At 35.7% G+C, this 14171-nt stretch overlaps 1 protein-coding gene across 5 annotated transcripts in view; it reads left to right on the top strand.

Moving 5' to 3' along the window:
- Positions 1-14171, top strand: part of BIRC6 (baculoviral IAP repeat containing 6) — a 188023-nt gene that overhangs the window by 101127 nt on the left and 72725 nt on the right. For 4 of the 5 annotated variants that reach the window (XM_063328808.1, XM_063328811.1, XM_063328812.1 and 1 more), the window contains 7 exons: positions 633-889; positions 2133-2241; positions 2759-2980; positions 6027-6807; positions 7479-7622; positions 9498-9627; positions 13300-13431. In XM_063328808.1, coding sequence (XP_063184878.1) covers positions 633-889; positions 2133-2241; positions 2759-2980; positions 6027-6807; positions 7479-7622; positions 9498-9627; positions 13300-13431 — 1775 coding nt within the window. The remainder of the gene's footprint in view (positions 1-632; positions 890-2132; positions 2242-2758; positions 2981-6026; positions 6808-7478; positions 7623-9497; positions 9628-13299; positions 13432-14171) is intronic. The other variant, XM_063328809.1, reaches the window with a different exon arrangement.

Raw genomic sequence — 14171 nt, 5'->3', positions numbered from 1 at the left:
TTAAATCAGGTTCGCTAAGGTTCACTGTAATTTATTGTAGATGTGTATGACTGTAAAAGGTTATAAAGTCAGGAAAGCTATGCAGGTGTATAATTTTAATGCCAACCACTCTTGCAGAATCTTGACCTCAAATACGAATAAATCAGTGGTCCCCAAGTGAGGCAGTGTGCTGTTTCATGTTTCACATTTATGTTTTGGCCAGCTCCTTTTAATGTAACAAACAAACAAAACCTAACTCACAAAACAACACAACCTCCCCTGCACTTTCCCCCTGTATAAACACCTTCCCCTCCACATTCCCCCCAATAGGCTGACCCTGTTGGAAGAAGTATGTATGCGAATCGAGAAATCTTGAGAAACTTTAGTAATAAAGCTTGCAGGATCTTAACTCTTCCTACCCGCAGACCTTGCCTTTCTTACGTTAAGCCAGTGATTACAACAGCATTGCTAATGTATAAAACTTTGTGGTTTTAAATTCAGTCATTTTAATTTGCTTTTCTCATATGATGTCTGATCATGTCACAGCAGTTTTCTGGAGTACTTGTCCTAGAATCTAATACAAGTAGTTATAGATGAAAAATAAAATAATAAGAAAATGCTATCTTAGCTCATTTTCATGTTTTCCTTTTCAGTATTGGATGGCTAAGATTATTGCACCACTGCCTCACTCACATAAGTGATTTAGAAGGAATGATGGCTAGTGCTGCAGCACCCACTGCTAATCTGTTGCAGACATGCGCTGCATTACTTATGTCACCTTACTGTGGTATGCACTCTCCAAACATTGAGGCTGTCCTTGTAAAAATTGGGCTTCAGTCCACCAGAATAGGCCTAAAATTGATTGACATTCTTCTAAGAAACTGCTCAGCATCAGGGAGCGATCCTGCAGGTGAGTGCAAAGTTTTTTTCTTTTCAGTTGTTGCTTAAAAACACTGCTTGAATAAATGTAGACATACAGTATATTTGCATGTTACTTTCTTATTCTGAATTTGGGTTGCCAGAAGTTGCTGTTGTGCTTTGTTATGCTTCTAAGTATCACAGTCTTTGTATGTGGGTAGTTCTACAGCAGTAAAGCAGCGCAACCAGGGTTGTTTTGATTTTTGTGTAGAATACATAATTAGGTGAATGTTTTGAAGACACGAGAGTAGAACCTGCAGTATATTGTAAGCATGTCTTACTATATATACTGTGTCTAGATGTTTCAAAATACAGAGCATCCATGAGCAGTGTTAAAGAAAACAAGTGCATAAAAATTTGGGCAGTAATAGTCTGTAGGACAGTATAAAGTCTGAATAGCACTAAGCATTAAAAATACTTACAGGTGGAGGTACATAATCAAGACACTTGAACAACTAGTCTGTGTCCCACAGCAAAATTTTCCAGTACCTCTTCTGGTAATGCACTGGATTTTTGTATTTGTGATTCCATAGCACTTTGCTTTGGTGTTTAGTGGCTTTTAAGTAAAAGAAAGCTGGAATCAATATTCCCTGTTTTGAAATTGCTGATACTAACAGAAAACACTCTTTTCAAAATTATTTCCGTGACTTATTTTGCCGTGAGTTAACGTTTCAGTGTAGCCTGCTGGTCTTTTTGCTGTGAATGCTTTTCACATTCAGAAAGTCTTTTGCTGGAATGCTGTGAGACAGGAGAGTAGTTTCCTCTGGGGCAGGAGATGAGCACAGCAAGGAGAAGATGAATAGGAAATAATCTGAGGAAATCCTTGGCCTTATTCCCATTGATGGAAAATGGAGTTAAATAAGCTTCCATTTTGAAATAATTGTTTGCTTCTGTGAGGTATGATGTTGGAGAGCTCTGTTGGAATTAGTCATGTCTTTTTGGATCATATTGAGGAAAATCCTACTAGTTAAACCTTTAAGGCCTGTATCTGATGAATGTTGCAGTGATTTTTTCCTTTTCTAGCAAGGCTGAACATTGCATCGAACATACAAAATGCACAGTTTTGAGATAGTGTTGTGTGTAAGAATTGCATCCTTATGTTAATGGCTAAACTCAATTCAATGTTAATATTGTAATTCTATAATAATTTCATCAGTGCTTTTAAAAAATACATATGTAAGTACTTCTGTTATTTCCCCTCCTCCCTTTTTTTTTTTTTTTTTTAATGCGGCAAGATCTGAATAGCCCTTTACTGTTTGGAAGATTAAATGGTCTCTCTTCTGACTCCACAATAGACATTCTTTATCAGCTTGGAACAACTCAAGACCCTGGAACAAAAGATAGGTAATGTATTTGGATTCTCATGTGGAAGTGTATACAAAAGTAATCTGCTAAATAGTGGCTTGATGTTACTGCACAAAACAAGACTTTTAAAAATCTGATTGTTATGAGAGAGCGTTTTTTGCAAACGATGCAAGGAGTTAGGAGGGAAAGCTGGAAAGCTTCTTTAGATTTCTGCACTTTTAGGCTATCCCTCTTTTTTTGCTCTTATAAATGTGATAAAACTTCTAGTGTTCAACTGACTTTTCTCTCAAATACTCAAACTGGGATACTTGCTATGTTTTTTTTCTCTGTAGAAAGAAAACTTATATTTGCCTTTCCAAGACAATAAGTATTTTTAATTAATTTTTCCCATGTTAGTGATCTAAGTCTTGAGAAAACAGGATTTGAAGTCACTCTTGAACTTTGCTTCAAAGGAAGAGATAAATGTGTAATTCAGATTACTAAAAGACAGCAAGCTAATTTATTTTTGAGTGTTTCTTTGATCCTTTGTAATGTACTACATCATCTTGCCTTCCAGAATTCAAGCATTGCTGAAATGGGTCAGCGATTCCGCAAGAGTTGCAGCTATGAAAAAAAGTGGCCGGGTCAGCTACATTTGTCCAAATAGCTCGACAAGAGAGTATGGTCTTTTGATGCCGTCTCCTTCCCATTTGCATTGCGTAGCCGCAATTTTGTGGCATAGTTATGAATTGCTTGTTGAATATGATTTACCAGCGTTGCTGGACAGAGAGCTCTTTGAGTAAGTAAAACAAAGTCTTGCACCACATACTTCTTAAAACTGAGTTGTTTCGTTCACTGAAATGGTATGACTTGAAGTGCACTCGTGAAACAGTAGTGGAAATTGTCATCCCTGAAGCTAATTGACAGAGTGAATGCATAAAGATACTTAAACAGGTAGTTTTGTAGCTCTAAACCGAAAACTGCACTTCACATATTCCAGGTATAATTGTGTCCAAAACCAAAAATCCAAAATAAAACAGCAAATCCATGTATATACTTGCACATATATAAAAGGTAAACTGTTGCATGTTTTTGGTTTTGTTTTGGTTTTTTGATGGATAACCCAGGGCTGCTGTTTTTGAAATTGAGTGTTGGCAGTAACTTTCACAGTAGCTATAAATCATGATCTTCATTAGTATCCTGTTATAAAAGCATTGGTTTATTATTCATGGAATCCAGTATCTGTAACTGATAGCTAAGAGCTAGGGTGTGTGTGGAGTATTTTTTTAGTTGCCACTTTTGTTCCAGCCGTAGTCTGATTTGAAAGAAACAAAGCATAAAATCTTGAGTGAATCTTGAACTATGGATTTGCTGGATGTTGTTTGATTCTAAAGGAAAGTTCACCCTAAACACCAAATATATACTTTTGGTGTTTACAGACTGAAAATATGTGAGGTAACGTTCCTAATTTATGTTGCTTAATCATCTCTTCTGTTTCAACAAAACAGAAAAGAGACGCCACATGGCTTTGTTTCATGAATATTACAGAAATACAGCTGTTAAATTCCTGTATCTAGTAAAGCATCTTTCCTTTCTACCATTAAATAAAATTCCAGTTAATAAAAGGAGCTTTGATAGCACATAATTTTTTTGTTGCGCTTAGGAAACATTCATGTTTTCCTGCTACCTCACTGTCTTCTATTAGCCACAGTCAAACATTTAAACACTCAGGTGTACAAGTTACAGAAGAGCTCCCTGTGCTCCTACCAATAACTGTATGTGCAGTCCGATGGTCTTTAGATACATGACTACAAGCTAGAACTTTTCCAAAGACACTTCAGTGATACTGTCATAGAAATAATTGTTAATTCAAAATAAGCTTGTTCATTTTGGGAATCAATTTAAGGATTTTAAATTGCAGGTCAATTAGTCCTTCCAGGAATACATTTTAACAGAAATATATTTTCAGGATGGATTTTAACAATTTTAACATTTGAAAAGGAAGAACTCTAACAGAAATAGACTTCTTAAAATGGATAGCCTATTTTGATTTGTACTAACGTAAAAGTGGGTTTCACAACAAAATTCCTGTCTTTTGGAGGAGAGTATGTTGTTTTCATCCCAGTACGAAATGAAGGAATACTAATAAAACTATTGTACCTAGTTTGAATATGCATGTTGCAATATAGCCCTGTTCCTCTGCGTCATGCCACATAAAACTATAATTCATATCAGCCAGCATCTGGAGCAAATTATAAAATGCATTTTTAATAAATAGAAGAGGATTGTTGTGAGACTTTTAAGGCTAAATAATTCTTCTAATAAAAATAACTTCTCATGTGTATGCTTCATCCTCTTTGATATTTTAAATTTTGAAATATTTTCATTGATTCTAGCTATAACTCCTAGTTTCTCCTTCATGTGTTATTTCACTTTTGTCTTGGATATATTTTCCTATCATCCCCATTTTCCATTACAATAGTTCTGCTTTGGGCAATGGATACTAATTTATTCCTCAGTTATTTTTTTAATATCTAGCTGGAAAAGAATCTTATTTTTCACAGAGCATGAACTTACCCAGAAAATTTTGGCTGAAGGATTGTGTGAATATATAGTTGGAGAAGAGTTTAAGTGTACTTTTGTTGTATGTGGGCTTTGGGAAATTTTGACTCTCTTCTCAAAGTTATGGGTCATTTCTTCACTGAGGTGACTTTTTAATGTTTTATCTTGGAGAGGGTGTTTTATCAGCCATTCACTAGAGCGTAATGATAAAGCTAACTTTGGGTTAGACCCATGTTCTGTTCTAGACTCTTAGTGTCCCTTAGACTAAACATAGAATAACACTTCCATCCGGAAGAAGGGAAAACAATTCTTATATTCAGACGGGAATGTGATATATGATGATACATCCAAACTTATTTTAAAAACTAACACTGAAGTGGCACGAAGTGTGCATACACCTGTGTATGTAAAGGTTAAGATAATGTAACTTATATATGGTGTTACAGTACTGTGGATGCAGTTCAGAAAACTGGTTGGTTGGGTTTTTTGAATACTTCACCTACTCTGAGCAAGTCTATGTGAAGAAATGATGATTTCGCTATTTTACAAATACCACTTCTGAAATTTAAGCTGAATAATTTAAGCTAAATTAGCTTTTGCGTTCATGTGCCTTGGATTAGCATTCAAGCACATGGTATTTGCATGGAAGTGGGTTCAAAACTAGATGGGCTTTTAGTATCTCTGAGGAATAATTCTGTTGTTAACTTGTGTCGTAAGTTCTAGTTGAGTAAGGATAGCGAGGGTAACATCATTCAACCAACAAGATTGTTGCTGCTTTCATTTTTTTTTTGGAACATCTTTAGGTAGAACCTTAATAAAACAAATTAAAAAAAATGGGAACATGTTAAAATACTTCTAGTTCTTACAAGGGATTAAGAGAGCTTTATGTAAATGAGTGTGTGTATGTGATCCTAGTAGCTGCAGCTTAGGGAGTGGAAGCACGAAGAGGGTGCAGTTGGCTAAAAATGTGGAAATTATGTGACAACTGTCAAAAGACTGAAATCCCGTCTTTCACGTGCAGCATGCCAAAAAAAGTCAGCTTATTTCTATTTTAAATACAGTATGATGAAAGAAATTTAGACATAGGGTTGAGGAATGCCTTTTGGGTAATGAATGTCCTGCAAAGAGTGTGATGGAAGTAAGGCTTTCAAGCTTAGCTCAGTGTGTTTTACAGCAGCTTCTACAGTAGTTAATCGTAAAGGTAGAAAGATGTTTTATGAACCAATGAAGAAAAGGGACTATGAGTGGCAAACTGTGTTGACGTGATTTTCTGTCTTCTGCAGGTCACTGTTTAACTGGTCCATGTCTCTTCCCTGCAACATGGTTTTGAAGAAAGCTGTTGACAGTTTGCTTTGCTCAATGTGCCACATCCACCCAAATTACTTTTCCTTGCTCATGGGATGGATGGGTATTACTCCTCCTCCAATGCAGTGTCAACACAGACTGTCCATGACTGATGACAGCAAAAAGCAGGACCTTAGTTCGTCTTTAACAGATGACTCTAAAAACGCACAAGCCCCTCTTGCACTAACAGAGTCTCACCTGGCTACTCTTGCTGCCTCATCTCAGTCTCCTGAAGCTATCAAGCAATTATTGGACTCAGGTTTGCCTTCACTGCTTGTAAGAAGTCTTGCTAGTTTTTGCTTTAACCATACTTCTAGCTCTGACTGCACTGCACAATCAATGGATATCCCCCAGGACAGGCTCAGGAGGCATCATGTTCCGCAGCACTTTAATAAAATGCCCATCACGGCAGACCTGGTTGCTCCTGTTCTCAGGTTTTTGACAGAAGTTGGCAACAGTCACATGATGAAGGATTGGTTGGGTGGCTCTGAAGTCAATCCGTTGTGGACAGCACTTTTATTTCTGTTGTGCCATTCTGGTGCTACTTCTGGAGGACACAATGTGACAGCACAACAGACCAGCGCAAGATCTAGCTTGCTTTCGTCAACTGTAACAACAGGGTTGACCACTCAGCAGCGGACAGCAATTGAAAATGCAACAGTTGCTTTCTTCTTACAGTGCATTTCTTGCCATCCTAATAACCAGAGACTTATGGCACAGGTGAGAGAGGAAAAAAAAATTTTTTCATTTCTTTATTAATAACTACAGCCAACTTTTAAACATTTTTATTTTTCTTTAGCTTTCTTTAAAATAACTTTAATCTGTCATTGACTGGAAAAGTTTTGTATATAGCCTGCACAATCTGTGACCAGGGAAATGTCGGCTCTTGCAGAATATGGCTTTGCATCTGGTATTCTAATGCAAATTCAGCTATTTTCCTCACATTTGTTAGCCTTGCAGACCTGGTTGAATAAAAGTATAATTAAAAAAAGATTTTTCAAGATTTAAGAATCACAATGCCCTGGGGACAGGTGGACTTCAGTAAAAAAAATCAGTAGCTGGTAGTAATACTGCGTTATGCAGTGGGAAATTTTTGCTTTAGGAATTTGAAAGCTATTTTTCTAAATACTTGTATCTTCAGTTTTTTATCTTTTTGAGTAGTTATGTGTTTACAATTACTTAGATGCTGTAGCCAATGTCTTGAACTTTTTTTAAAAAAAAAACAAAACCAAACTTATTTGCTGCTAGTATTTTCCTCAATGGTCACTTCTGATCTGGTTTGATAACTGGAAGGTAGATCTTAGGCACTGCCTATTATGGCTGTGTAGAGCTATATTTTATGGACCTAAATATAGAAATATTTTAAATCTGATGTCATTTTGCATTCCCAGGTTCTCTGTGAATTGTTCCAGTCCTCTCCTCAGCGTGGGAACCTTCCAACCTCTGGAAACATTTCAGGATTTATTAGGAGGCTTTTTTTGCAACTGATGCTAGAGGATGAGAAAGTGACTTTGTTTCTTCAATCCCCGTGTCCAGTAAGAATTTCTAATAACTGTATGGAGAACATGGAATAAATTTAGCCTTAATAAAAAAAATATAAAAATCTGGGTATATTCAACTTTGAAATGTCAGATGGCAGCTTTTCCTACTCTACACATTGCGGAATTTTGGAAAAGAACGTGTTGGTGAATTGTAACTCAGTATTTTAAAAGGAAATTTAAGGCACTGTTTAAGACAAAGCCATCTTGTTGAAAATATATTGCTTCTGAAAGAACTGACAACTGAAATTTATCTTATGTAAGACTTCTTTAATAGTATCCTTACGCATTAGCAGCAAATATAGATACAAGTTCTCGTCCTTCCAGCAGTTCTTCATTATCAGTTTCATTGAGGAACAGTCGAAGTTTTGATGCTTCAAAACTGGCAGAGATCCTTCAGCATTAATCAAAACACCATGAATAAATTCTTGAGTGACAAATACTTGAATTAATCGATAAAGCAGATGTATGCTTTTATACTTCCACATGCTTCACCATAAAATAGAATTATAATTAATGACTGCAGTGCTATGCTTTTAATTGAATGCTTTGAATAAAGAAATATAGGAAAACCAGAAGTTATTAAACAAGGAAAAATTATTTTCTGCTTTGGTTTCTGCTGTTCTTACTACATCTCAGAAGTACAGTACTACATGAGATATATGACAGGGAAACTGGCTAGATAGTACAAAATGGAAATGGAGAAACAAATACAGTTTTAGTGCAAACATTTAAATGTTTTGTTTTAACCTGGCTGAGATGATTTTTTAACATGGCCATTGGTAACGTGAAGGTAACATCAATTCTCTAATAATGTGTTTTGCATGGAACAGATTTTCACAAAATGTTACTAGGCAGGTGAAAGCAGAAAAAATATCTTGAAAAGTAGTTGTCAAATAATTGAGTTTCTTCTGTTAAAAACACCAGGAAACAATCTGTCTCTTATTACAGAGGAGAAGATGATTTTAACATCCAGAGAGAAACCTTAAAAATAGTGTGGATGTGCAGAATATACTTCTAGCATATTCAACAACATAACCCATCAAAGACTGGATCCTCATTTTAATCTCTTCTTACCAAACCTGTGTTTTATAAGCTAAATTCTGATTGTCATCAAGCATTACATTTGTTTGATAATCTTGCACAATGATAAATTGGTTCCGTATGTGAGTATTAGTAAACAGTTCTCCTGATAAGAGGAGGAAGGGGACCAGTGGCACTATCATTGCAGAAAAAGGCTGTAAAAAGTTACTGCAAGCAAAGAATGACAGAAAACATGAACAGAGCTCAGACTAAAATATGTTATGTTAAAATATTTGAAATGTTTTAACTATTAGTGACTTAGTTATCTGTCATAATAGCAAAAAGTAGATATTAAATCTAGAATAAACTTCATCCTCAAGTCAGAGCAATAGGGAAATGACATCTTTCTCTACTCTAAGTATATTGTAATTTTCCTAATTTATTTTCAGAATTAAGTTTTAATTTCATAAATCATTGCAAGTCGCAGATACTCAGTTTTTCTGACATATACAGCTATATGAAACGATTGGGGTTTTTTTAACAAATATGTTGTAGTGTTTCTGATTCTAAAAATACTCTAGACGTTGAAGCAAATTCTTTAGAGTTAAAAAATTGAGTTAAAAAATTGAACTGGTTTTTTTTTAACTTTTCAAAAAATTGAACTCCTTATTTTATGCATTTTATTGTATACCTCCAAAGTTGAAGGATGTGTCAGTTTTCTTTTTAGCACACAAAAGATGTAACTTTACTTTGCTGAGTTGAATTTATAAGGACTTAGTGTGTTAACTTATTTCTGAATGTTAAAATCATGTTAAGTGTCAACTTTTTTCTTTTTTTTTCCTCATTCAGCTGTACAAAGGTAGAATCAATGCTACTAGTCATGTAATTCAACATCCAATGTATGGAGCTGGACACAAATTTCGTACTCTTCATTTGCCTGTCTCAACAACACTAGCGGAGGTTCTTGATCGTGTGTCAGGCAAGTTTGCAATAGTTCATATTTTGTTTGTTTCGTTTTTTAAGATACAGTTTCAAAAAAAGCCCCCAAAACAACACCAAAAAAAACCTGCATAAACCAAGTAAGTCTAAGATATATATTTGCAGTGTTCATCAGTAATTGCAGAATATGAAAGTTTAAGTTGTAAGTTTTTGCATATGCCTTATATATTCCACGTAAAATGCACTTTTATTGCTCAAATGCAGTTTTTTCCTTCTATAAAGCTCAGGTGGGGAAGGTGGGGTTTTTGCTTCGTTCTTTATTTGTTTGGATGGGGGCTTGTTGGTTGGTTGGTTATTTTGGGGGTATTTGTTTGCTTTTTAATATTAATGTGTTCTCAAATCTCTTGAGATATTTGCAAGACCGTACAAAAGACGCTGCAAATATCTGTCTTTAAAATGCCCTGTCTTTCATCCAGTCACTTAAATATTCCCAAATTATGTCAACTAAATATCCGGGAACTTAAGTTTATCTCAAGATGGAGGTGAAATTGTGTTGCTATGAAAAGGGCATCAATGAAGGCTCCATCTAATTTCTGTGGTTATACATTTGCCTGAACATGTGAATTTGCTCACTAAATGGAGATTGAAAACCATAATTCACTTTTAGAGATTGATTTAAAAAATATATACAATGAGAGGATAATGTCAAGGCAAGAATTTATTTGTTAGGTTTTTTTTTGAAGTTCAGTACTTTCAATTACACTGCTTGAATATACATGGAGAGATGAACCGCCCTGTAGGGAGCTCTGTTGATCAGGTCTCCGCAGACCATAATACAAATTTTGACACCTGAATGGTAGATGTCTTAATCTTAAAATTAATCCCACCTTGAACTTTAGTGTTTATTCAGTACTTCAGAAAATAGAGCTGTATGTTAAAGGTTAAAGTTAGTGATCTTTTTTTAAATGTAGTTAGAGTAGAATGCGTACTAAGGGTGTTGCATCCATGCTAGAGCTCTCTAGGTAAAACCAGCAAGATGCAGGTTGATTCTCCTCAGGTAAGAAATAGAGGGAAATTTGGTAGGTCTCGTTACATCAAAAATCATTTTTAAGCAAGTCTAATTAAAAAACAAACAAACAAAAAAAAACCCCAGCACATCCTCTTTACTCTTAATATGTGGTTCTTAGTAATAGCAAAGTTAAGGATCATCACGGCAGTTATGATTTTGCCATTTTGCAGATGTGCACTGAAGTGTGTGCCCTAGCTGCACACATACCTGACTAGGTTTGTATGTTCTTGATGTAGATATATTTGTATGTGTAATTTTTTGGAACTCAGTGCAGATCAACTTTAATTTCTGAAGCGTATCTTCGTGGAGTTCAGAGGAACTATTGTCTTGTTATATCTACTGAAGATCTTTACATCAAAATTGTTAATAAATTCATTAGGGCAGTAAGTATGTGATCTAACAAGGTGATAAAGTACTAAAAAGATATTTTGCAGAACACTAGACAGAACATGAGCTTTGGGATTTTAATTAAAAAAATAGTAAAGCCTAGAAAAATATTTGACGCTTATTTATCAGGGAATAATCTACTATTTCTGGTAGAGTTCAGTATTCATTGACTGTCCAGGCACGGTCATGTGTGGAGTGTGACCAAGGTCTTTTAGATCCTCGTACAATTTATGGTCAGAATTTCTGTAACGGGTGGGGTGGTCACCCCGTAGGAGGCAGGGATCAGTTGTTGAGCAGTGACATAAACTGTACTGAATAGCTGCCTTAGTGGTGTATTGTAGTCAGCTTGATAGCCAGTGCTCACAGGGACTGGGCAGGGGAATGTGATGATGTGGTGTGCTGTAATGCCTGTAATTGAAATTGATCAGCTGCTGACTTTGTAGGGCACCGTAACTTTGTGGTTTGCTACGGAATTGGTATTCCTCAGCTTAACTCTTATTTTAAATTGGAAGAATTAATTCTGGAAAAGTTTGGGTTCTTTTCTGTTTTCATCCTTCATCTAATGTGATTTCTCTGATTGTATTAAAAGCTTTGTCATGCTTGTATACCATTCCATGAATTCCACGGTTAGGACACAGTAAGGAAGATTTGACTGAGGAGTAAACCGTGTGGGGTGACAGGGAGAGAGAAGGGGGTGGAAAGGAAGAAAAGACTGTCACCACTGCAACAATAGGAAGTCATGAAGATCCTGTGTCAGAAGCTGTCCCTTGGCTTAACTTCTTTTTTCTTAACTATGGTGCTAATGTCTCAAGTTGATTGTGTCATACTTACCGCAAAAATAAATCACAATAAGCATGTTCATTTCATAGTTTTTCTCCCAGCCTTTAAAAAAAAGTGGGGCGGGGGGTGTCTAAAATCATTGCTAAATCTGCTGCTCACATCCCTTCACCACAGGAAGAAAATGTGCTGTATCACTGCAGATAGGATTGTCTAGGATGAGTACCAGTTGTTCTGTATTTCATCCATCTTATCTTAAGTTACTGGTCTTGGCTGGTCAGGAAAATTGAACAACAAATCTGGGTATTACCTGAGTACTAATAATACCATTACTTAAGCTTCCTTACTAATTTTATTAATGGCTTCTAAATTCTTCAGCCATATATATGGGCATTCAGTCCATGGGACCAAACTAGGGCAACTCTGAAGTTTAAAATAATAATGAGAATTTTTAAAAAAGCAAGCACACAGTCTAAAATAAATATATATAGCGTGTGTGTGAACGTTGGGTCCTGAGTAGCAGCAATTTCACACTCTATCATCTTTTCGTCTGCACTACTTTAACACAGACATAACCAATGTCTTCAGGCACAAATAATAATATATTTCCAAGCAGGTTAAACCATATCTCTTTCAGCACTTCATCCACTGGTGATATACAGTTAAAAGTAACGGGAGGGTACTTCCAGGTCTTGAGTCTTTGATTATATCTTAAGGCTGCTGTGGCTATGTGGAAACAAGTTACTACTCAGAAGCAATTAGAGAATTATTTAGCCATTTTTGGTGCTGGTGTTGTACCTTACAAGGTGTGAAATGATCCATTGTCACCAGTAATCAATGATTTGATAGTTGCTTGCTGATATTTGTGATCTACGCTAGCGGTTGAATCAAACCGGTTGAACTGCAGTAATCTAATATTCATTTAAGCAAACAGCACAAGGTTTGGATGTGTAATGTATTTTAGACATATTCCAGTTTCAAAGGAACAATCATACTTGCCAGTTCTGAAATTGAGTCAGTATAACACTAGACACACAGACCTAAATACAACAATTTATTTAAATAAGTCTGCAGGTGTCCTTGAAAAAGTTCTGGATTTGGGGTTTGGTTTTTTCTTGTTGTTTTGTTAGGATTTTTTTTTGATTGGTGTTTTTTTTGTTTTTCTTCTTGTTTATTTTGCTTAATCTCATTTTTGGTTGGTTGCAGTGGTGCTTTAACATGAATACGTTTGACTCATCAGGTAATGGGTTTAAGTTGTTACAGTTTTAAATTGTCAGAGGACAGATTTTTGGGGGAAGAGAGGACCAGAATTATCATGATGCCCTAATTTATGGATATTTACAAGACTATTACTGCCTGGGATGGAACTCTAAGCCACTAAAATAGTTGAGAATAGCTTTGTTAATAGCCTAGAAACTGTAGTAAAGTCAACTTGATATCTTGAAAGCCCTTTCTCTCCTCTTTTTTCTCCCTGTATAGATACACCCAGTATCACAGCTAAGCTAATTAATGAACAGAAGGAAGATAAAGAAAAAAAGAACTATGAAGAGAAAGAAAAAGTTAAAGCAGAAAATGGATTTCAGGACAATTATAGTGTTGTTGTTGCTTCTGGTATGTTTTTTTAATTCCACTTTCTGAAAAGGATCTTTCAGACATTGCTGTTGCTAGTGCGTTTTACAGGATTTTATAGAAACACACCTGGAGCATGGATTACGTGACGATATATTAGTATTTGTGTAGTATTACTGTGGTATGGGTGTTACTACCTCTACCTTTTTGCAGTGGTTGGTGCATCAGAGTGTGATCACCTACTCCCACAATATGCTTTGGAAATACAAGGGTTCATATACTTTGCATAACAACTGGTTGTACTCTGCTAAAAACTGTCAGATGGAGATGTAAGCATAAAACCATATTATTCCACTTGGAAACTACACATACAGGATTTTCTTCCAAAGCATTTGCCTTCTGAAAACTAATGTGAAGATCCTTCTGAAATCATTCATATAAACCCTTTTCCTCCCAAGCTGATGTGGAGGTTGTAGATTGACCATAGTTATTTTGCAGTGGTACGAGAAGACTACTGTTCAGATGATGGCTGTGGAGGTCATTAGTTAGGTTTGAAGTTCTGGTGTGTTTGTGAGAGAGAGATTAGTGAACTTCAAACTACCCTTTTCCTATCTAGCTTTCTGCCTTCATTGAGCTACCTCAATTTCTTTTACACTTCATGAAGCATAAGAAGAGATGCTGATTTCCTTTGACTTCTGGCACCAATACTTCTTAAGCTTTTTATTTCAGGTTTTTAGATGTAGATAGAACTCTAAACTCAAGTGTTGAATAGCACAGCAGTT

The sequence above is a fragment of the Chroicocephalus ridibundus genome, chromosome 3 (genome assembly GCF_963924245.1).
Source record: "Chroicocephalus ridibundus chromosome 3, bChrRid1.1, whole genome shotgun sequence".
In the NCBI taxonomy this organism is placed as follows: Eukaryota; Metazoa; Chordata; class Aves; order Charadriiformes; family Laridae; genus Chroicocephalus; species Chroicocephalus ridibundus.
The sequence above is the reverse complement of the archived record's forward strand: the minus strand, read 5'-3'. Positions and strand labels throughout refer to the sequence as shown.